Source organism: Mustela putorius, unplaced genomic scaffold (genome assembly GCF_011764305.1).
Source record: "Mustela putorius furo isolate JIRA1106 unplaced genomic scaffold, ASM1176430v1.1 tig00000095_pilon_pilon_pilon, whole genome shotgun sequence".
NCBI classification, from domain to species: Eukaryota; Metazoa; Chordata; class Mammalia; order Carnivora; family Mustelidae; genus Mustela; species Mustela putorius.
Window position 1 is genome coordinate 19,806,409 of NW_025421280.1, and position 22,238 is coordinate 19,828,646.

Here is a 22,238-nt window from a genome sequence, read left to right on the forward strand (position 1 = left end):
TCTGCCCCCAGATCCTCTTACAGGGACTCCCCCTAAGGTCAGCCTCAGGTCAAGGGTCACCAGCTGTCATCACCTCAAATCACAGCACTTGCTACCAGCTGACCCTGTTTATTTCGTGTACTCTCCGTCCCCTACTGGAATGTCAGCTATGGGCGAGCAAGTTTGGCATGTGGCCGCTTCACACGGTGGGGGCCCTGTGCAGACTTGTGGGGGCATGAAGGAGCCAGGCAGTTACCTTGGTCGCCCTGGTACCGGTACGCAGACCAGGCGCAGAAACTTTAAGAAATCTGCCTGAAGTCTCTGGGCTAATCAGCGGTGGGGGCCCGTACTCAACACGTAAGGCCCGAGGCCTGCACAAGCCCATGCACACGCTGCCCGGCCTCTTGCCAGGAGATCCTGTCCTCACAGACCCAGACAGGGGTCAGCTGTCATGTGGGTCCACAGGGCCTCCTGGAACAGTAGTCCAGGGAGCAGACCCTGTCTCTGGTCGTCACTACCTGTTTACACCGAACAGATGGAGAGAGGCAGGTGGCCATCTGTAAAGGCCCTGGAGAAGCCCTGTCACCTGCCTCCTCCTCTCCGTCATCGGGCCTCTCTCCGCCCACCGGCTAGAGGCCTCTGGGCTGGCCTTATGAAAGCTGGCGAGGGACATTGAGTGGGGAGAAACCCCCGTGCCCCCTGCAGTCTTCTTGACGGCGATGGCTCCTCTAGGCCCTACTGCGAGCACCGAGAGAGGGCAGGAGCAGCGGGCTGGGAGCAGAGTTGACCCTCCAATCACCCCTTCTTCAGTCCTGCCTGGCCCAAATGGCCCTAGGACCTTGGGGCCTGACACTCCTGATTGGGAGAGACAAGTGGGGCTCCAGAGCCCGGCTCTAGAGGTAGGAACGGGATGAGGAAGGGTGAGACACACAGAAGGCTCCCCAAGAAATCCCGGGTCCTGGCTTGGCAGGTCCCCCTGAGGCAATCCCCACCTCTCTGAGAACACCAACAGACTACCCACCACCTGGGGACGCCTCCCACAGGGCTTCCCCCGCTCCCCCATAAGCCTTCTTGGGGTGACACCCAGCACCCACCCTCTGCAATCCCAGACTCTAGGGCTTACCCTCACAACACACTGCAGCTTCAGCGGGGACATTCCAGACCTGCAGGGGGCAGAAAGCCAGTGAGCCAGGGTGCCGCATGTGCCCGGAGGCTCAGGGTGGAAGCCCAGACCGGCCCAATCCGAGGGCCCCCTCCTACCTCCCCTGCGCCAGCCCTCCGAGGCTGGCCCACTAGCGCGGCCGAGGGGAGCTGCTCCCTTGCCTTTCATGCCCTTCTCCCTCCTTCCTCTCCCCCCCACCCCCAGGAGCTCACCTTCCTGCTTCCCTAGGAGACCCTCTCCCTCATGCCAACCTGGCCCTGGGCCAGCGCCCGGCAGAGACCCCAGTGGCCCTTGAAATAAAGACAGAGACTGTCAAACTGCGCTTTATTGGAATAGAGAAAACAGGCGACAGGAATCACACTCGGAGCTGGCAGCTCTAGGTCTCCTGCCACCGCCCCTTTCAGCCCCGAGGCCTGGGGACTCCTGCCCCCACGGGGCTCTCCCACTCGGTCGGTCCAGGAAAGGCTCCACTCTGGAAATCCGCACGGGGCGGGAGCTTCCGATGTGCATTTTGCTACCAGCCTCACGAATAGCAGCGAACGCCCACAAGGACAGCACATGACTAGACGAGACATTTCAGCGAAGGACAGAGAAGAATAAATCAGACCCACGGCGCCACGTGTGAATAACAGTCCCACGACAGGAAACACGACACTGGTGCACTCAGCCGCACCACCCCAGGGACAGGCAACAGAGCCACAGGAGGTGGAGGGCACGGGGTGTGGGGGGTCCTGGAGGGGGCCGGCACTTTCACTCCTAGCACTGGAAAGAAATCACTGAACGCATACGTTCACATTCTCTGCAAGGACGGTCCAACGAGGGTACCCAAAAGTGGGGAGAAACACTTTAAAAAGAATAAAGAAAGCCTGCTTCCCGCTCTAGTGGGCACCAGGCCGGACACAGCGGGTGGCAAGGGCTGCCCATGGTGGCCTGGGCTAGCCGGTGAGCTCGACGGGCAGCTCCCGGCCACACAGGGCCTCCCACTGGCGAGCCAACAGCGAGATGAGCTTCTCGCGGCTCTCAGCACTGGGCACGAACACCTGCCACTGGACCTCACGGCCCTGGCCAGCTCCACCAGGACTCCCCGGCACCTCGCCGAAGTGGTCCAGGGTGACGTTGCCCATGAGGTCGTGGCCCTGCACGTCATCAAACACAAGGGTTAGGGCCTGCGGGTAGGGCTGGTAGCCCATGAGCACGCGGTCCAGGTCCCGGACGCGGCGGCCGTCGTCCAGCCGGTACCGGTCTCTCTGTGGTGGCTCTTTGGCGAACTCAGGCAGTGGGTAGTGCACAAAGTCCTCATCCAGGAGGAAGATCTCGGCACTGGTAAGCAGGAGTGTCTTGGGGCGCAGCATGCTTCTGCAGCGCCCACGGGGCGGCGTGCCCACCTGGAAGGCCTGCACATACAGCAGGATGCTGAGGCCCGGGGCCTTCTCTGGGTCGGCCATCTTCTGGGCCACGGTGTATGTCAGGTCTCCGATTTCCTCCTCACTGGGGTAGGTGAACTTGACACGGCTTGAGTGAATCAGCTCATAGTTTTCCAGCTTCCCTGCAGAGAGGGGGGCCCACCGGGGTCGTAGCCTGGCCTGGTTGGTGCTGGGGCCCAGAGCACCAGCCAACCCAAGCCATCCATGGGGGTGGGATTAGGGGCCGGCAGAAGCAGGGGAGTACTCCAGGCCCCCCCATTCTTGGGCAGAGACCCACAGATACTTGAGATGGATCTGCTGGGTGGCTGAGGGTTTGCTGGAATGGAGGCTCTGGTGTGGAAAAGGCCACAGAAAACCCTGGCTGGCTAAGCACGGAGGAGAGAAAGCGAGCAAGAGAGAGGGAGTTCTGGGCAGAGAGAGGCACTCTGGGGCCTGCTGCAGCCTGAGCCAGGTTGGGGGTACCTGTGGTCTTGTTCCCAAACTCGGAGTAGAAGTCCTTGTCGACGGGCTCAGGCGAGGGCGTGCGCTCTAGTGAGGACAGCACACCCATGAGGTGCTGCAGGAAGCAGTGTGTCAGGTAGCTGTCCCGGGTCAGGCAGGTAACCACTTGCATCGGGGAGGAGCCTGCAGGACAAGGGGCTGGTCAGGGCTGCGGCCACCTCTCCTCCACCTCAGCCCTGCCTCCGGGGCCAGGAGGACCCACGTGGGAAAGCATCATGGGGCCTGGGGAGATAGCGATTTCTCCGGCCGGAAGGGCTGTGACATTTTTCTGGAAGGGGATGCAGAGGCATTAGGGAAAAAGCTTAGCTTTCTCTCTTCAGGAAGTGTGAGTCAGAAACATCCTGCCCGTGAGCCCTGGGCCCACTCTCCCTGCCCGCCGGGCACTTGGCCGCCTCGGTCCCCGCCTCGCACTCAAGCCCTGTGGGGTTCTGCATGCTCAGCAGTTCCTGAAGCTGCTTCCTCCCGCGCCGGTGAACGGGCTTGTGAACAGAGATAGCTCAGCCTGTGATAACGCACCCACATGTGGAAGGTGCAAGCCCACTGGTGACACTGGCCTTCACCCAAAATAGGACAAAGCACAGCGGTCACTCACCCGTCAGCCGGAAATGCTGGTCGAAAAGCCCAACGTTGACTGCCTGCAAGTCGCTGAGCTTTAAAACAAAGCACTGGGAGATGTGGAAGGGACTGTTGTTGTAGTCCGTGTTCTTCTGATGCCAGAAATCTGCAGCGGAGAGACGGGCACCAGCTGTGGCACTGGCTCTGCCGGGCAAGCATGAGGGTCCTGGGTGCGCAGTCCGTTCAGCAGGAAGGGGGCCCCTTGGCCAGCCTGGCCGCTGGACGCCTGGCAAAGAGCTGCCCCTGCCTCTGCAGACCTGAGGCCTCAAGGGCTGCACATTCTAGGGTCTGAGCCTTGCCTGGCTTAGCGCAGGCACCAGGAGCTCTACAACAGGCCACGGGCTAAGGCTCCCAGTAGGATCCCAAGGGACAGAGACTGCCCAACCCCCTCCCTGTCCCTGCCAGTTCCTGGGCCCTGGCCAGGCCCTGCCTCACGGGCTGGCTGTAGGTGTCTCGTGATAGTGCCAGGAGACATTCTGGTTATCAGGCCCCTTCCTCACACAAGGGAGGCTCGGCTCGGCTGGGAACAGACAAGTCCCCCACGGTTGCAGTGCCTACCCTGCAGGGGCTCTGAGAAGTAGCGGCGGAGGCCATCGTGCAGCACGAAGTACACAGCTTTGGTGGACAGCAGCACGCAGGCGGTCACCTCCAGCCCTGGGGTCTGGTAGAACACCACTGAGGACCACATGAGGTGCCTCAGCTCCTCGTTTTCCACCTGGACACAGAAAAGCTGGGTCTGGGCCCACAGCAGAGCAGGGCAGGGGGCACAGAACTCGCTTCCAGGCCGTGCCCACCTGACAACAGAGCTCTGGGCAGGGCAGCCCCCACTCCATCAGCCCCACAGCCCTGGTGACCTGCACGGCCCAGGGACATACCTGCAGCCCTGGATAAGGACGCACAGGACCCTCCCCACCTCTGGCCCAAGTGTTTATAAACTTGGAAGCAGAGAAGAACCGAAGAGTAGGAGAGGGAGTGAGGCAGGCTGTGTCTGGGGCCCAAGGTGAGGAGCGGCCGCAGGGAGAGGTGGTGACGGGGAAGACAGCGGCCCAGGGAGGGGCAGCCCAGGACCTCCCATCCCGGACTCCAGCTTTCCGCACAGGACGGCCAGCTGGCGGGCCCCGCGCGGGGCCGCTACCTCGGCGATGCTGCTGTGGAACAGCTCGATGACGGTGCTTCCCTGCAGGCTGGCAATGTGCTGCAGCGACGGGCAGGCGGGCAGGTGCGACGGGATCTGATTCTCCTCCGACGTGGAGCGGATCAGGTGCTCACTCGGGTACTGAGCGGGGGCCTCCACTGGCCCCGAGGGCTCGGCCAGGGCCGGGCTCTCCACCGGGGTCTCCTCTGGGGACTCCGCCGGGCGTGAGGCCTCTGCAGGGACTGGAGCTGGAAGTGAGGGCTCCACCGGGCCTGTGGCCATTGCTGGGCACAAGGCTTCTTCCAGGGCCAAAGCGGGGCCCTCCCCCGGGGCCGGGTCCAAGGCTGGGGCCTCCGCTGGGGCTGGTGCTGGAGCTGAGGCCTCTGCTGGGGCCTCCTGGGGCTGCTGGTCACTGCTGCCTCCCCCGATCCCCCAAGAAACACTGAGTTAGCATCAGGATCCCGAGGGGAGAGTCCTATCACACATAACCTCACAGTGTGATGGAACAAATGCTACACCTGAGATCACCTGGGGATATCATCTCCAGGCTCCCCACTGGAAGCAGAACAAAGGGAAAGTGCTAGGCTTTGCCCTTCGAAGTGAGATTAATCGGGGCAAAGATAGGCTGTTTGCTATTCCAGGGCTGGGATGGCCAGATGTGTGGCCCATGGGTTAAGAATTCATTTTCAGAAGGTTGTAGAAGGATCAGAAATGCTACTCCTGAGTTCAGAACTTGGACCAAGGTGTCCACACCCAGGACCTGAGTGCAACTAGAGGTGAGAACCCAAACCAAACAGCCCCTCAACTTGCCTTTGGGTCCTCCTCAGGCAGCCCAGGCTCTCCCTGCACCCCGCCACCATACAAGTAGCCACACTGAATTTTCACTTCTGTTCTGAGCAGAAGATCAAACAATGCTCAGAACCCCAAATGCTCCGGTTAGAAGCCGACCCCCGAGGCGGGGAGGACCCTACAGGTGGCCTCATGCCTGTGTCCAGGCTGAGGGGGTCTTTTGGACATCACCCTCTCTGTTAGGACATCCCAGCTGTTGAGAGAATTCCCTGGGCGGTCCCCCCTCGTCCTGCTGCAGAGATGTGTCTGCTGGGACAGAGCAGGGCAGCTGTTTTCTGCAAGCAGTCCCCACTGTGGCCAGGTTCCAGCGAGGCTTGGGGACAGCAAGGAAATGGAGATGAGGTGTCACCGCTCAAGGCCTCAGCACAGGGGCAGGGAGAGGGAAGGCCATGCAGGGTGCCTTGGGCACAAACTGCTCTCCAGTGCCTGGAGACCTGATGGCGTCTCTAGGAGGGCATGGAACTTAAGCTGAGGCCAAGAAGGGTGTCTGATTCATTCAGGGAGAGGCTGGGAGCCCCTTGGGAACCTCAGCTGGGGGGCTGGGATGACAGGCAGAGGCACGAGATGCTGACTTGAGGACAGGGTCTCCACCGTCCACCAGGACAGAAGAGAAAATGAGGGGCTCTCCAAGGACAGGAGGACCAACAGATGAAGGGCTTTCTTGCCTAGGCTGGGGAAGCCCCAGCACATGTGAAGCCAGGGAGCAATGGCAGAAGCCGGGCACCCCTCAGGGCACGAGGCCCCTCTGGAGTTTTGGGTGTGGGTGAGCTGAGGGTATGATCACAGCTGCTCACAGGCCTCCCTCTAGCCTCAGCTCCAGATGGCCCTGAAGGAAACTCGGGCAAGGAGCCAGGGGGAAGCCAGACAGAGGGGGCAGGAGCAGAGGGCAGAAGAACAGGACAAGACTGCCACCACTTCCCTCTCTGTCTCCCCTGCTGTAAGAAGGAAAGAAGCTCTGAATGCGGGAACCACCCGGCTCTCAAACTCAGACCTCAGACGCTCTGCTCTCAGCCAACAAGCTCCTCTGGAGAGAGCTCACAGAATTACATGCAGAGAGAGAGCCCCTCAGTGACCCAGTCCTTCCTGAAAGGGGGAATACAGCTCACCACCACAGTAAGGCTTGGCACGGGGCATCAGAAGGAGACAAGGGCAACGCTGAGGCTGGTCAGAGGCCAAGGAGGAAGAGAGGACGGGGCCCACCTGGGCCCACTCACACATGTACACATTCACCGATCTGATCTGGGGTGAATGGTCTCAGACGCAGTGCCCACCCCCGCCCGCCCCAAGAGCCTGTGCTCGGTCTCACCTGGCCCTGTCCTCGGCAGCCTGGCCTTCCACGAGGGGGCTCTGGGACCGGGCCCCAGTCGCAGGCGTCTTGGCGATGACCACAGTCTTTAGGTCCTGCAGCGAGGCCCGTAGCTGGTTATAGATACGCAGGAAGTGGAACTTCTCATGGGGCAGCACGAAGATGGCAGTGACGAAGCGGTAGCCCACGAGCAGCTCCAGCACGTGGCCATCGGCGAAGGCGCCCCGCGGTTGGGTGCAGCTGCGCGTGGGGTCCAGCAGCACTGTGGACAGCGGCACGCGGCTGAGCTTGAAGCTGTTGCGGTTGCGACAGTTGTGGGTGCCACGGTTGGGCATGGGGTTGAAGTCGGCCTTGATGACGTTGAGGTGCTGGGGCGTGAGCAGCAGCCAGTAGGGGATGGCAGCGGACTTGACGGCCTCGGAGGGCGCGCAGCAGGAGCGCCGCACGGCAGAGCAGAGCGTGCAGCTGGCCCACTCGATGTTGCCCGAGTAGTCGCCGGCGGCCGTCTGCACCATGCGCTTGTCGCTGTAGACCAGGTAGACGGGGAAGCAGCCCTGGCTGCGCTCCTGGCAGCCGCCCGCCACCTTGTAGAAGGTGAGCAGCTGGCGGAGGAACTCCTGCAGGGTGGTGTGGCTGCCATAGAGCACGGGGCTGCACAGCATGGCCATGTGCTGTGGGGCGAAGCAGGAGCGCAGGTCGGCATGGAACCCGTGCAGGCCGGCGGCGTCCGAGATGATGAAGAGCGTGTTCTCGCTGTGCCGCACCTTGAGTACCAGGCACAGCTCCGGCATGAGGAAGCCGAACTCGGTGAGGTCGCCGTGCGGGAAGCAGAAGACGAAGCGCAGGGCCGACAGGATGTGCTGGCTGCTGCCCCGCGACTCCTGGTGTGGGATCTCGAAGACCGCGATGCCGAAGTCGGTGAGCACGAGGCAGGCGGCGAACTGGCGGATGCTGTCCTGCACGTGGATCAGGAAGCACCACAACACCTTGAGGATGCGGATGTGCTCCAGCAGGAAGTCCTCGTCCGCGCCCAGGGCCCACTCCAGGGCCAGGCGCTCCTCCTCGCCCTCCTCCTCCTCCTCCTCTTCCTCCTCCTCCTCCTCCACCCGGCCGCCCTCCTCCTCTTCCTCCGCATCCGGGGGCCCCATTTCGAAGTAGCGGTTCTCCGCGGCATCCTCGTCATCCTCGTCGTCCTCGTCGTCCTCGCCCTGCTCGCCCTGGCCCTCCTCCCGCTGGTTGGCAGCCTCGATCCAGGCGGGCAGCTGCCGCTCGATGGCCTGCCGGATGAGCGTGCTCAGGCGCTGGATGAAGTCCTGGTTGGTGGCCGTGTAACCGATACAGGTGAAGGGCAGGAAGATGATCTGGCCCGACCCCGGCACCACCTGGACCTCTGGCTCTGCGTGCTCCGGGCTGTGCGGGGAGAGGCCAAGGTCATCTGCATGCTGGGCTGGACCGGCCCTACCGACCACACGCAGAGCCGTCTGCTGAACCCCTGGGTCCACAAGTGCCCCAGTGGGGAGCCGGGGTGCCTGAAGGCGGGCCTGCCAGTTCAGGGACAATCTACACCCCCAGGGCCCAGACTGCTAGCACTCAGCCCCACCTTAGCCACACCACGCAGGCTCCCCAACAAAAGCACCACAAAGCCCTCTCAGTTGCACAGATGCTGGCTGCGAGCCCCAAAGGGAACAAGAGCTCAAGGGCATGAAGTCACTTACTGACCATGGTTCCCTTCAAGGGCACCCAGAGGCCTCTGGGATGGAAGTCAGGGAGTAAGCTAGGTGGGTCTTAGGACTTCCACATTTCAGTTCTAGCTCCTCTTGGGGCGCCTGGGGGGCTCAGTCATTTTAAAGCGTCTGCCTTTGGTTCAGGTCACGATCTCAGGGTCCTTGGACCCAGCCCTGCACAGGCTCCCTGCTCAGCAGAGAATCTGCTTCTCCTTCTCCCTTCAGCCCCTGGCCCCAGCTTGTGCTCTCTTTCTCAAATATACAAAATCTTTAAACAAAACAAAACAAAACAAAACAAAACAAAAAAACTACCTTCTCTTGGGTACTGCTCCCCTCCGTGAAAATCACATATAGAACTTCTATAAAGTGTCAGAGAGTGAACACCACAGGTTTTGGAGGAGCCCATCCACATAATCTCTCTTTTTTAAATCATACTTCGAGAATATAATGATCATTCTCAGCTCACAGGCTGTACAAGGTAGGCCGTGGACCAAATCGGCCTCGATGTGCTGACCCCTACTCTGGGGTAACATGTCCAGCAAACTTCAGGGATTAGGATGTGGAAACAGATCAGAGCCCATCTTGTTGCTGTTTATATAGTCAAAGAAAGAAACAGCTCTGAAGAACTTCTATGAACAGACTATTAGCAAAATCCCACTGGTTCCCACTAGTCCACAGTTGGGCATGTGCAGAAGGCCTCAGATGCCTTCTTAAGTTCTTCCTCACCTCACACCGCCAACAGCTCCCGGGATGTCCCGGAAATCATCAGAAGGTGCCTGACAAAGAAGAACATGTAGTGAGCCCCCACCTGCTGCAGCCACCCCCTGGCATTTACTGGGGGCTGGACCCTGAGCCAGGCACCCCATCCCAGCTCACCACCCTGCAGGAAGCTCCTTACCACCCCAACGCTTCCCTCGGGGACAGATTCTGGGCCCCAGAAATGCTGAGAGAGACTCAGCCAGTTACACGGCAGTGTACAGTGGAGCGGAGACTGCAACCTCTGTCCAGCCCCAGCCCGTGCCCGGGGTCAGCACCTCTGCCACTCTGCAGCTCACCACGTGTCTGAGGTCTGGCATCCCAGTGCTCCCCATGCCACCCCAGAGGGTGGCACACGGACAGCCTACCAATGTGGCAGCTGGCCTGCAGACCTCAACGAGCAGAGGCTGTGCAGCACCTGGCAAGGCCCTCCCAGTGGTCTCTGGGCAGTGCAGAGGACCTAGGCCTGGGCACCTCCGACTGTGTGATCCTGGGGAGAGGGAAGGGAGGAGTGCCAAGGAGTGCTGCGACAGAGCAAGGACTCTGCAGACTGCCCAGGGTCACAGGGCCATGACCTACTGAACACAGGGCTGGATGGAGGCCCAGGAGCCAAGCAGAATGCCCACATCACACTTGTCTTCCTCCTCTCTTCCCAGGACAGAAGTTCCAGAACCCTCAGCAGCAGCCACAGAGGAGGTGCTGGAGTCGCAGTGTGTCTACTAGGGTAACATGCAGGGGCCGGCAGAGTAGCCCAGTGAGCCCGGTAACAGCAGAGAAACTCTTCCTGATGGGCGTGAGACCCAAACAATCCCCACCTCGGGCTTTGTGAACTGCCTTTCCCAGAATAGTCTACGTACAGGGGCTAAGGACCACCTGGCTTTGCCTCCAAGGGCCTACCTAGTGAGAAAACTGCCTGTTCCTATTAGTTCCAAGAATGACAGACAGATGCACACACGCGCGCGTGCGCACACACACACACACGGACGGACAGATGGAACACAAACTGCTCATCACAAAGCAGAGTGCACCAGGCAGTGGCAGCATCTGCTCCAATAGCAGCCAGGCCACCTCCACCGTCTAGCCAAGGCCAGTCCTACTTCCGGACAGCTGCAGGCAGAACACTCGGTCCACAGCAATAAGCAATCCCCAGAAGGAGAAGGGTGTTACCTGTCCGGAAGGGATGGACTCCAAGGAATCTGAGCATCCCCGGGCAATGGGCCGGTCCTCGGGAGTCAGACTGTCGGTGGATGAGAGGCTGCTGGCCAGGGCCTCCTCCTGCACGAACATGATACCTAGAGAGACCAGGGGTGGGCGGGCAGGGCAGGCAGGGAGAGTAGCCATTCAACAAACACGGCTGGGCCCTCAGGCTACCGGCATGACTGGGGGCCTCATCAGACCCTCTAACCCAGCCACGTGGATCACGGAAGAAAAGTTAAAAACGGAAATCTTGACCTCGAAGAACAAAAGACTGCTTATCTAACTTCAGGGCAGGGACAGACTTTCTACACCTAAACCCAAAGGAAGACATGGACATGTGCGTGACTACATCACCACCAAACTTCTGGAAGAGAAGAAACCGAAGATAAAAAGGATATGAGGAAAAAGTACTTGTGATAGTTGACAAAGTAGTGTGTCTTTAATCTATAAAAGGCTATAAAAGGCTCTTCCAGATAACAAAGATGGGAGTTGGGGGGGCGGTGTGTGTGTGCTGGAAACCCCGTTAGGAGACGGCAGGCATAAGCAGCCATCCCACAATGGAACGGCTGCCAGAAAGAAGATGGGAAGCGAGGCGCACCCCATGAGGAACCGCGAAAGGGCAAGTCGAAACACGACCTCTGTTTTGCCTTGCTTTGGTGAAGGTCTGACAGCCTGGTCTGGCCTTGGCCTAACTGGGCAGTGGGGCACGGGTGTGGCAGTATGTCCATCAAGAGCCTTCAACGTGTTCACTCCTGGACCCTCTAAGAGAATGGCTGAACTTGGCCTCCCAGCCCACTCATACACCACCTCTACGGGCCTCACAGATACGCAAGGGCTCGGGACTCCTCGCGCGCAAGGCCAGGCCTTCTCGCAGGCGGTGTTCCTCCAGGGCTGGTGAGGACAGACTGTGCTCGGCATGCAGGGCTGCAGACCGCTCCCCACTGACCCTCCTCCCCTGGGCCACATCCACGGCCAGCGCACTGACTCATGCACCCCAGAAACACCTGGCGTTCTTGAACCCTGCTGAGGCTGTTTGAAGAATACAGCTTGCCTGGGCCTGTTACTTCACTCCAGACGTTTTCCGCAGTGGGTGAGGGTAATGAGTTGTTTTTTTTTTTTTTTTTAAACATTTTCCTAAATGTAGCTAGCTGGGAGAAGGCTGAACTCTGACCCCCCAGTTTCACAGAGGTCTGAAGGGGCCCAGAGCTTGCCTGGCTTTGCCACCAGAGACCATGGTTCAGTGAAATGACTGAGCTCCAGAGGTCATGGACCTTTGTGCAGCTCAGCTGCCCCCCAGGGACAGGACAACTCATGCAGCCCAGGTCTTCTGCCCACGGACTAGCCAAGCCAAGAGCCCAAGCCCAGAGCCACCCCCCCCCACCTCCCCAGGAAAGCAGCAGGTGCTAGGCACAGGCAGCAGGAAGGCAGCAAGCACACAGCCATGCACAAAGCGCACTGTTCTAGCCCGGAGTCCGCCCCTCTCCTTCCTCACACGCTCAGAGTCTCTCTTCCTTCGAGGTCCACCTCACATACCACCTCCACTGCCAAGTCAGCTCTGCTCCAGATACGCCTCTCCCTTCTACAAACGCCCCTACGTCATCTTGCCCTGTTCTCCCTTCAGCACACACGCTCACCTCCCCAAGAGGCTCCAGGTTCCTTAGGGGCACGATTCCGGTCATCTGGAATCGCCCGACAAGGATGCAAGGAAGGGAAGCCCCTCCTGGCCACACCCGAGGAGCCAGGAGCCCTGTCAAGCGCGTCCCCAGCGTCAGCTCATGCACGCCTCTCATTATTTACCACAGTTCATCAACTCTAAGATGCGCGGATGGGGCGCCATCTTGGTCTCAGCAGCTGTCCACAGGCTTTCACACGGCTCCATCACGAATGCCAGCTGGCTGACCGCGCGCGACTATGAGACGCCACTGACCGAAAGACACATCTCAATTTCAGAGAAGTCACGGGGTGGAAACGGGTGCATCTTAGAATCGATGAAGTAGGGTATATCCGCTTTACAGTTGAGAAAACCGAGCTTCAGAGAGGCTGCAGGTTGCTTGAAGGCACTGGGCCAGGGCAGCCGGGATGCACTGAGCTGCCTCCCTCCCGGGTGCCTGCTCCTGACCACTTCTCTACGGACCTGGCTGAAGAATCAACTCTGGCATGTCATCCGTCAGCCCCTACTGGTCACAATCCTCCATGGCTCCAACAAGCTGGCTAACAGCTCCTGAGACAACCAGAGGCCTGGTGTTAACGGGGGAGCGCCCAGTGTAGTCACAAGCACGTTTAGCTCTACCCAGGGAGCAGGCTGGGAGCAGAGCTGCTCCCTTCTGGAGAAATCCTGGCCCATCCAGGCAAGACCCTGGACAGGCAGCACATGGCTGAGCTCAGCCCTCTGTCGATTCCTCCATCTCAGGGAGAAAAAGTCACGTTTTCTCGCCACTACCCACCCACACCCTGTTTGGAACTGAGGAAACGTGGACAGGGATAGTCTTTCTGCTTCCTTCCTGGACCATGGACTCTACAAACAAGTGGTCAGGAAGGGTCACTCAGGATGAGACGAGAGGCATCAGAGCACCTAGATGGGGCCCAAATTCTGTTGTTTCTCACAAAAAGGAAAGAGATGTGCACACAAAGACGTCCACTACAGTTTTATTCATAAGAGGTGCAAATCTGGAGACAACGTCTCAATGTCTGGTAGACGGCAAACGGGCGGGGGGTGGGGGTGGGGGGACAGACTACAGTGAGCCACTCTGTGACACGTCCTGGCAGTGGGGCAGACACCCGCCTGCCCAACCAGGGGCTGCCTGCAGCTGCGGCCCCAGGGGCAGACCCCTCATTTCCCGCACCCGCGGTCTGCACTTTACCGGCTGCTTCTCCGCTTGTTCGTCCACTCACACACTCACTCGTTCATCGGTTCAGCAAACGCTGACTGAGAACCGGCAGGTGCCTGGCCTCGAAGACCAGTCGCATCTCCCCGTCCCCCAGAGGCCTAGTCCCACGGCTTCTCTGCAGGCTGGCCGGTGCCGTGACAGGGCAGCACGCACTGGTGGCCCCCAAGAGGGCTTTGGCCCGGCGGCAGGGAAGCTTCTTTGCAGCGATACAAGCCCCCCTCCCCTTTCATGTAAAAAAAATAAAACCAAAACTTCTCGATCAAGAGTGTTACAAAAGCGGATGGACAATTCCTCTGGCCCTTAACACCACCACTGCGTTCCCGTGAATTCTCGTGGATTCACTCTCCTACCTCGGGGTCATGAGCTTGGTGTGCCGCCCAGCCACAGGCGTTCTGATTTAACCTGAGCGCTTCCCCTCTCTCCCTAGCCAGCCCCCGCCTCTCTGAGGTGAAGGCAGGAGAGCAGCTCGCACCACAGCTCGCATCCTCTGAGGCCCCTCACGCCCCACGTTGGTTAGCGTGAGTAATGCTGCAGGGAGCATCTCCCCTCCCCCTTCCCCATTCACTTATCCCACTCAGATAAAATCCCCACCAGTGGGGTTACCAGGTCAAGGGGTGGGAACGTTTTTCTGGCTCTTGAAACATAGGGTCAAACTGTTTTCCCAAGACCTCACACCAAGTTCTGCGTCTCCAGGAGCCCGGGCGGGCGGGCGGCGTTCTTTCCTGTGTGTCCCGAGCCTTGGCTCCACTCGGGACGGCACACCCTCCCCTCTTCCGTGGGGGCCGGGCCAGCAGACACTCTCATGGGACCTGCTTCACTCACTCATCTCCGAGGATGCCTGGGTTCAGAGGTGAAAGCCCTTTGAAAACGCTAAGACAGTGGGTGGGTCTCGGGAACTGGTCTTCCACGGGTCCACAGACGGCCCGTCTTGGGCCCACACACACACATGGTGTTTTGGGGCTGGCTTGCACCACGAGAGCCATAGAGATGAGGCAATGATTAAAAAAGAAAGTTTCTACACAGGGGCCGGGGTGCCCGAGTCAGGAAGGTCACCAGGCCTGGCGTCCTGCAAGCAAGGAGCCAAACTGGCCATGCTGCCTGGGGGGAGCAGGGTCCTTAAAAGCAGCAGCCCCGAGAAGCCTGTTCACAAGGCAGCCTCAGGGCTCCACTGCAAACCCATGGGATCCTACAGGAACCGGATGTGGGATTCAGACCGACTGGGGGCCCTTGGTGAGCAAACAACAGAGCTGAAATCAAGCCAGCAGAGCCCCGCCTCCCCGAGCTACCCCAAGAGGTGCCGCCTGAAGACAGCAACATGCCCCCCACCCCATGTCTGAACCCTGCCCAGCCAGGAGGCCCAGGCGGAATCTGCGCCACTCCGCTAGCTGGCAAGACATGTACACAATTACCTTGGTTGGAGAGGATGGGCTGGGGCAGGGAGGCCGTGGCAGGAGCCACACTGGGAGGGGAGCCGCTGGGTCGGATGCAAGGGGCAGCGGAGAGCCGGGAATCCTCAATGACCTGAGGAGGAGTGCTCAAGTCAGCCCCCGGGGGAGAGAAAGGTCAGGAAGCACAGATCCCGACACAGCCACCAGGGAGGAGGAAGGAGCTCCCGGCTCTCTCGAGAGCGGTGATGGTGAAGGTGGTCAGGCCTAGTCTGCAGCAACCCTGAGAGGCCTGTGCTGCCCCTGTGCCTCCCTCACGTAGGGGAGAACGGGGGGGGGGGTGGCTTGCCCCAGCTCGGCAGCCCAAACACAGAGGGGTGCAGCCGGGACGCAGGGGCCCTGTGTGCTTCCCGGCCCAGTCCCACGGCGAGCCAGCTCCCCTCTCAGCTGGCTTTCCTCACTGTCACTCCCGTCACCTCCCACACAAAGACCCACCTTCTTCTCTGGGTGGCTCAGCTTTGACTTGACCTCCTTGGCTTTCTGAATTGCTTTGAGCACTTCCACAGTGTCCAGCTCCTTCTCTGTGGTCGTGGTGTTGTCCAGACAGACCTACAGGATTCAGAGAACGGCCGTCAGCGCAGGGGCTGACAGGAGCAGCGTGGAAGGGGCGCTGCAGATGTGTGGGCCAGGCCCCGAGAGGACACGGGAGACCAAGGGAGGCTCTGCCCCCTGGCAGGCGAGCTCTCCACCCCCCGTGGAGGTGACCTGGGAGCTCCCACACTGCCTGGGCCATTTTGGGAGTCCCTCTCTGAGAAGAGGAGGCAATGGGACAGCCTTGCAGGTGGCTGGGAGCTGGGGAAGGTAGTGACCTGAACCAAGCCCCCAGTTAGGGCGAAATTCAGATCAGTTAAGAGTGAGGAGAGGCCTGGGGAACTGGGAGGGCAGAGGCACAGGGAATAGGAACAGGCAGATATAAGAGGGGGCCGTGACTAGTAAGCAGTGAGGGGTGGCACTGTGGTCGCTGGCCTGTGGAATAGCTGACACCAAACCATGCAGCCATGGGGTGGGGTGGGGGGTGCCTGATGGGAGGGCAGGGGAAAAGGGCATCTTGTGGACACAGTCTTGGTGAAGAAAGGGGTGCTCAGGGCTGAAAAGAGATGAGGAGGGTGGCAGGGGAAGGGTGCGGACAGACGCCCAGGTATCTTCTGGCCTGGGATGGTGGGGGGATAGGCCTGCGAGAGTGGAAGGCAGGTGAGTCTGCCTGAGGACCTGTGACACTGGCATGGCGGCGGGGGGGGGCGGCCCACACGCAGCAGGCAGCAGACCCTGGGCCGGACCACTTTGGCAAAGGGGAGCAAACCCTTCATAGTCTGCAGTCTACAAAACAAAGCGTGACTCTAACAAGCTAAAGACAGTCCCTCCACCCTGGGTCTGTGCCTGCTGGTTGGTGGGGAGCCGTCCAGGCCTGAGGCTCTGACACAGATGACAGGACAGAGGCCAGCAGGAACCTGGGTGGCTGGTGCCCCCACAGAAAGAGCAGGGAAGCCTCCTCCTAGTGGCGGGTGTGTGTGGGCAGGAGGGTGCGTGCGTGTGTGTGTGTGTGTGCAGACTTCCCAGAACCGAAAGGTCCCTTGGGGCCAGCGGTCCTTCTGAAGCAGGGAGGTGCACAGAACAGCAGCCATCCCCTCCGGCGCCGCCGGGGCAAAGCCAGACTCCACCCAGACCGTCTCTCCAACAGAGCAGACCCACCTCAGCAGCTTACCTCGGAGGCCCGCTCTCCGAACTGAGCCAGCACCTTGGTCCGGTAGTCAGGGAGGATGCTCAGGGGGTTGCTGAGCAGGGCCACATGCTCCAGACACGGGAGGCTGCCGATGCTCCTGACCTCCTCCAGCTGCAAGAGACGAGTCCCCTTCCCTCACCCCTCCTTCGAATGCTACGGCGACAGGCCAACATGACCGATGGCCTCTCTTTGACGCAGGCCAGCTTTACGATTTCTTCTTCAGGGGGAGAAGCTCTGAGGCAGAGCCACCCCAGGACCCCAGGAGCCTTCCGGGCTGAGGCTCACCTGCTCAATCCTATTGTCGCGGAGGTCCAGGCTGACCAGGGAATAGAGTTTGTGCAGGCCACTCAGGCTCTCCAGGAGGTTGCCCGCCAGGTTGAGGGTCTTGATGTTCCCCAGTTTGGTGTGCACCCCTTCCAAGGAGGAGAGCTTGTTGTAGGACAGGTCCAGGTGCACGAGGTTGTAGAGGTGCTGCAGCGGCATCGAGAACAGGGTACAGTTGGTTCAGACCAAGGCTCCGCAGCAGGCGGGCAGCCCTGGATGGTGCAGGGGCCTCCCCACCTCCAACGCCCACTTGCCCCAGAGAGCTACTGGCAAGTGCCACCCCATGCTCCCTGGCACACACCATGGCCTCCCAGAAGCATCACAGCCCACAGGAGTGGGGCGAGCTGTGAAAATCAGGCTGTCCATCATCGTGATGGAGGCGTATGGTCATCACACTCATTTTCTATTTTCACGTCTTTCCCCCACTCTTTGAACCTAGAGCAACGATCGCCCAGTCCATGGGAACACCAGCAGACCCTGACTTTACAGACCTCCTGTGCACCCAGACACCTTTCAGGGGTCTATGAGAGAAAACTCCAGGGGACAGCCAAGCTCCCAAGGCAGCATCGGCCTCCTAAACTCTCAGGAGAACGGGACCTCAAGCAGCCGATGGAGGGTAGTCTTTAAAGACACGAATTACCTGCAGGTTGTCCACAACCAGCACTCCATTGTGACTCAGGTCCAGGAACTCAATCTTTGGGATCAGTTTCTTGACAAAGAGAAAGAAGAGAGATGCCTGAGGTTACCCTAGGAAGGGGGACTTTGGTGGCCCCTGTACCTGGTAGATGGGACGTGAGACACTTCCTCCCGACTACAGACGCCCCAGCTGGACATCTCTGCCTGTCCCAGGGGCAAACAGGGCCCCCAGTGCTGAACATGGGCCACTGTTCCTAAGAACCCCTGGCTTGTGAAAAGGACGGTGGCAAGGTCCTAGACGGGGAAGGAAATTCATCCCTCTTCTCAACCCTACCCAACCCCACCAAAGAGCACAAATACAGGAATCATTCTCCTCTTGCCCAAATGCTATCAAGATGTCACTCTTATGGGGGTGTGTCTGGAATCCATGAAGTGAATTTCCCACTCCACTCCCTGGGAATATCCTCACTATGTTTCTCTATCAAATGTACATTTGATCAATAGACGTCACTGGGCCCTAACCACTACCTCATCTATTTCAATGAATCCACTCAAAAATTAACTTAAAAACTCCAGGCACAGGTTGCACAGAGCATGGGCACAGAGCATGGGCACAGGTTGTCTGTGGTCTTTCTGGAAAAGGCCAAGTTGCATACTCAACCTCCGGGTGTGACAAGGCCAGTGAAGCCCCTGGTGCCTACGGCTGAGAGCATACCACAGACTCGTCGATCTCTGAGATGCTGTTGTGGCTCAGGTCTAGAGTGGTCAAGGCCTGCCATGTGGGGATGACGGCAGTCACAGGGCCTTCCAGGGCTGTGCCTTCTGGCTCCCACTCGTCAAATTCCGAGGCTTCGGGAACAAGGACTTCCTGTGTAAGAACATCTGTTGAGCACCACACTTGGCCCTCACGCAACACAATCGTTGCAAAATTTCAGGAAGGGCTTCAGCATATTTAGCATGTGGAAGTGAACTTGCATTAAAATGGGCTTCAGCTCATATGGCTTTACCCGATTGTGAAATACCTGAAGCGCTTGGCAGCCTAATCGCCACTTGGAATGTGTTCTGACCCTGCCTCATTAGCAAATGCTTTTCAAACGCAGAAGAGCCTTGTTCTCCATGGTGATCCCGTTTCTGGCTTCAACCTCAGGAGCTCAAGACCAGCAATCACAGCGTTTCCAGGCAACTAGGCTTTCCGGGCTGGCGCCATGGTCCCTACCGAGGACCGTGGGCCATTACTGTCCATTACCGTCCATTACTACACAGGGTAGAAACAGGGACACCATCAAAGCGCAGGAAGGCGGGCCTCTTTGTCCTGCAGTTGATTTCCGGAAGACCTCTCCTCCCTCAATGGACTAGCTTGGGCTCTTTGAGCGAGGCCACAGGGAGCCCCTCGGAGAGGGGCCAGGTTGCCCAATGCCATCGGCTCTTTATATAAGCCTCCTAGCTCAGCCAGCAGCCTCACGACCCCACCAAACCCGTATCTGCATCAGACACCACAAGTCATTAAAGTAGCTACCATGTTTGTTCTATCCCAGTGGAAGGATTTGAGCATTGCTAAGATGGAATCCATAAAAAGGTACGTAGAGAAGAAACCCCTTACTTTCTCAATTCAAGTATTTCTGTTGCTCACACACAAATGACAGAGCACAGCATTCCTACAACCCGGCCTGTCTACTTCACGTGCACTCAGAGCAGGACACGAAAAGTGCTGAGCCAGGACTTCACAAGCTCAAAGAAACACGTCAGTCTAATGAACATTCTGCCACTTGCCACCGCTTAGCAACTTGTTCCCCTCCAAAACCAGGGACGTTTCAGGGGGTGGGGGTGGGGAGACCCAGTGCCTTCAACTATCTTGTTCAATAGTATGGGTTTCTGACGAAGGCAGAGACTGACGCGTCCCAGGGACGGTCCAGCACTGGGAGGATCTGCACGAGTGTGGGGCTGTCCAGGGGAAGGTCCGACCTCTGGGTCCGGCAGACAGCAGGGACGCTCGCACCCACCCTTGGCGCGCAGCACAGGGCCCTGCCCCTCAGTGCCCGGGGCAGGAAACAGGTGGCACTTACCTTCATAGAGGTCGCGGAGAAGCGGACGCTCATTGTGGCTAAGGTGGGCTTCGATGCCACGAGTCCCCGGATGCGCCTGGCACCACAGTGACTTATCTGGAACAAAGAACAGATGCGTCTCAGAAAAGGCTATAAGGGCTGAATGAAGCTTGGCAGGTGAAGAGGAAAAGTGGGCTCTAGAAAGCAGAACTTGAGAGCAAAAGGCCTTGGGCACACAGTGAGGACACAAAAGACCCTCCTGCTCACCCAGCCCTGCTTCACCGGCCTTGGCTATCCTGCAGCAAGGAGGCAGGGCTACATGCCCCTGTACGCCCATGAACGCCACCCACCGGCAGACCCCAACCATGGGGCCTCCTCAGCCTGTGAGCCGAGGCTGGGTTGGACACTCCTCTAACTTCCCAATCCTTCCTCAGCCAGCTCTGGCAGAGGCACACACCATAGGTTCCTGTCTAGGGTGGTCCTCAAAGTCTCTGGGACTAGCCCAGAAAGGTGCAGGCAGAACAGTCCCATGGGCAGCAGAGGCTCTGGAGTTAGACTTGACTGAATTCAGATCCCAGCTTCCCCTCACTGACTGTGTGGTCCTGGCCAAACTTCTTACCTCCCTAACCCTCAGTTTTCTCAATTGCAAAATGGGAATAAAAATACCCACTTCATAGGGCAGTCAGGAAGCTTCCAGCAGGAAGTGTCCATGAGGACACAGGGCTGAACACAGAAGTCATGCTCTAGAAATAGATGCTTTAAAGGCATTTTTAAAAAGTACCCATTACTGAGTCTCCTTGCTTTTAAAAAACGTTTTAACGAAACTGACATCTCGAACCCAGGAATAGGGTAGGAAGTAATACAAAATACTTCCTGTTAGATGTGGGCACACTGGAGAGCAGAGAGCCCTCAAAGCCCTCTGCAGTTGTGTCCTGGGAAACACAGACTGGAAACTGGCTCTGCCTGACCCTCAGGACGCCCTCCCAGCCCTTCAACTTGAACAATGAGAAGAAAGAGCCAAGTGCTGGTGCTCCATTCTGTCCACATGCTGCCTGTGACCGGACCAGCCAAGAGCAGGAGAGGCCCCTCTCTCCAGACCTTCAGGTGGGCCTTACTTGCCTAGCTGGGGTCTATCACACACCGACAAACGCAAAAGCAACGGCGCCTAACGGGTAAACCAGACACTCTCTGGCCGCAGATAACCAGAGGCAAGACCATCCTTGTGGGCTCTGCCCCACCTGGACTCCAAGGGCCCTGGGCCTTACCTCCACCTGGTGAAGAGACTTGAATATTGACAAATCAAAAGGCAGGAGTTGCTCCTGAATGTTGCTGGTCCCAAACGGTCCTTCTGTGCCTGAAACCTGTGGCCAGACACCGGGCTTGAATCAAGGACGCTGCAGCAGCAGCTGTGCAACCTGACTCGCGGCTCTGCTGGGCTACATGGGGCGCAGGAGGCACAAACCTCCGCTCACCACTTGCGGGGTCAACAAAGTTGGCTGAAGCCAAAGTTTAAAGGGGGTACTGGGTAACGACTGCCCCCTGGTGCTCACAGCCAGAAGTGCAGTGCCAAGAACACCAAAGGTGGCCTTCCCCATTCCAGGGCACAGCCACCTTTACACACACACAAACACACACACACACACACACACAGGGCCAATGAGTTCCACAGCCCCACTGGGGCTCCATGCCCACAAACGAGTGGCAATCCATGACCAAGCTGCCACAGCTTTACCTTCAGGTACTTAAGGCGACAGGTGAAGTCCAGGATGTGCCCGAGGTCAGTCTTGGCATCCCCACTGGCACAGGTGGGCTTTCCCTGCTGCAGCTGCTCGGTGACCGCATAGAGCTGCAGGGGCCCGATGGCAAAGACCTCGCCAGCCCCCAGGAGCTGTTCTCCTGCAACAGCCATGCCCCCCCCGGGTGAGTGCACAGCCCCAGCCCTGGTGTGCAGCCAGGGCATCGGCCCCCCCTGGCCCATAGTCAGCAAGCACTCAGGACGAAGCTATGGTCCTGAAAGCACGCTGGGCACAGAGCAGACCCAGGTCACGTAATCACAAAGGAGGGAAGGGCCCCGAGACCGTGTGACTGGAGAGCCTCCCTGGGCTGAGGCTGCTTTAGGATCTGTGCGCTGAGATGAAGCCGATGTGAGGCTGCCCAGGGGCAGCAGACCCACCCCACCCCCTCTAACATGCCCACAGCCCGAGGTCAGCTGAGGCCTGAGGGGCCAGCCCAGGCCAGGACCTGCAGGCAGGCAGTGTTCACAACCAGTGCTCGCTCTGCCCCTCCCAGCCATGTACCCTCGCGTCCTCAGGGCCCTTCTCTGCACGGCCTGGAAGGCAGGCAGTGAGATGCCGGACGGGGCTGAGCAGCAGGAAGCATTGTTAGCTACTGTCACTAGGCTCTCTGCTGCACGGCCGTGACCCAGGACTGGCTTTTGTTTGATGTCTCAACTCTCTCCGGTAAGGACAGAGCAGAGGGCATCAGCTCACCCACCTTCCAGAACTCCCCCACAGGGCTTTGGGCTACATTCTGAGC

General features: G+C 59.1%; 1 protein-coding gene across 2 annotated transcripts in view; it reads right to left on the bottom strand.

Annotated features, from left to right (window-relative positions):
- Positions 1-1,448: 1,448 nt before the first annotated feature.
- The window catches only part of NISCH (nischarin), a 32,944-nt gene continuing 12,154 nt past the window's right edge, over positions 1,449-22,238 (bottom strand). The window contains exons 5-21 of one of the 2 annotated variants that reach the window (XM_004738141.3): positions 21,436-21,599; positions 20,969-21,064; positions 19,725-19,820; positions 18,377-18,529; positions 17,666-17,734; positions 16,987-17,172; positions 16,684-16,812; positions 15,417-15,530; positions 14,946-15,057; positions 10,619-10,743; positions 9,422-9,471; positions 6,972-8,381; positions 4,817-5,231; positions 4,240-4,396; positions 3,659-3,787; positions 3,028-3,189; positions 1,449-2,687 (exon numbers count right to left, since the gene is read on the bottom strand). In XM_004738141.3, coding sequence (XP_004738198.3) covers positions 2,077-2,687; positions 3,028-3,189; positions 3,659-3,787; positions 4,240-4,396; positions 4,817-5,231; positions 6,972-8,381; positions 9,422-9,471; positions 10,619-10,743; positions 14,946-15,057; positions 15,417-15,530; positions 16,684-16,812; positions 16,987-17,172; positions 17,666-17,734; positions 18,377-18,529; positions 19,725-19,820; positions 20,969-21,064; positions 21,436-21,599 — 4,178 coding nt within the window. In that variant the 3' untranslated portion in view covers positions 1,449-2,076. Of the gene's footprint in view, positions 2,688-3,027; positions 3,190-3,658; positions 3,788-4,239; positions 4,397-4,816; positions 5,232-6,971; positions 8,382-9,421; positions 9,472-10,618; positions 10,744-13,278; positions 14,375-14,945; positions 15,058-15,416; positions 15,531-16,683; positions 16,813-16,986; positions 17,173-17,665; positions 17,735-18,376; positions 18,530-19,724; positions 19,821-20,968; positions 21,065-21,435; positions 21,600-22,238 lie in introns of those variants that run through there. The other variant, XM_045079162.1, reaches the window with a different exon arrangement.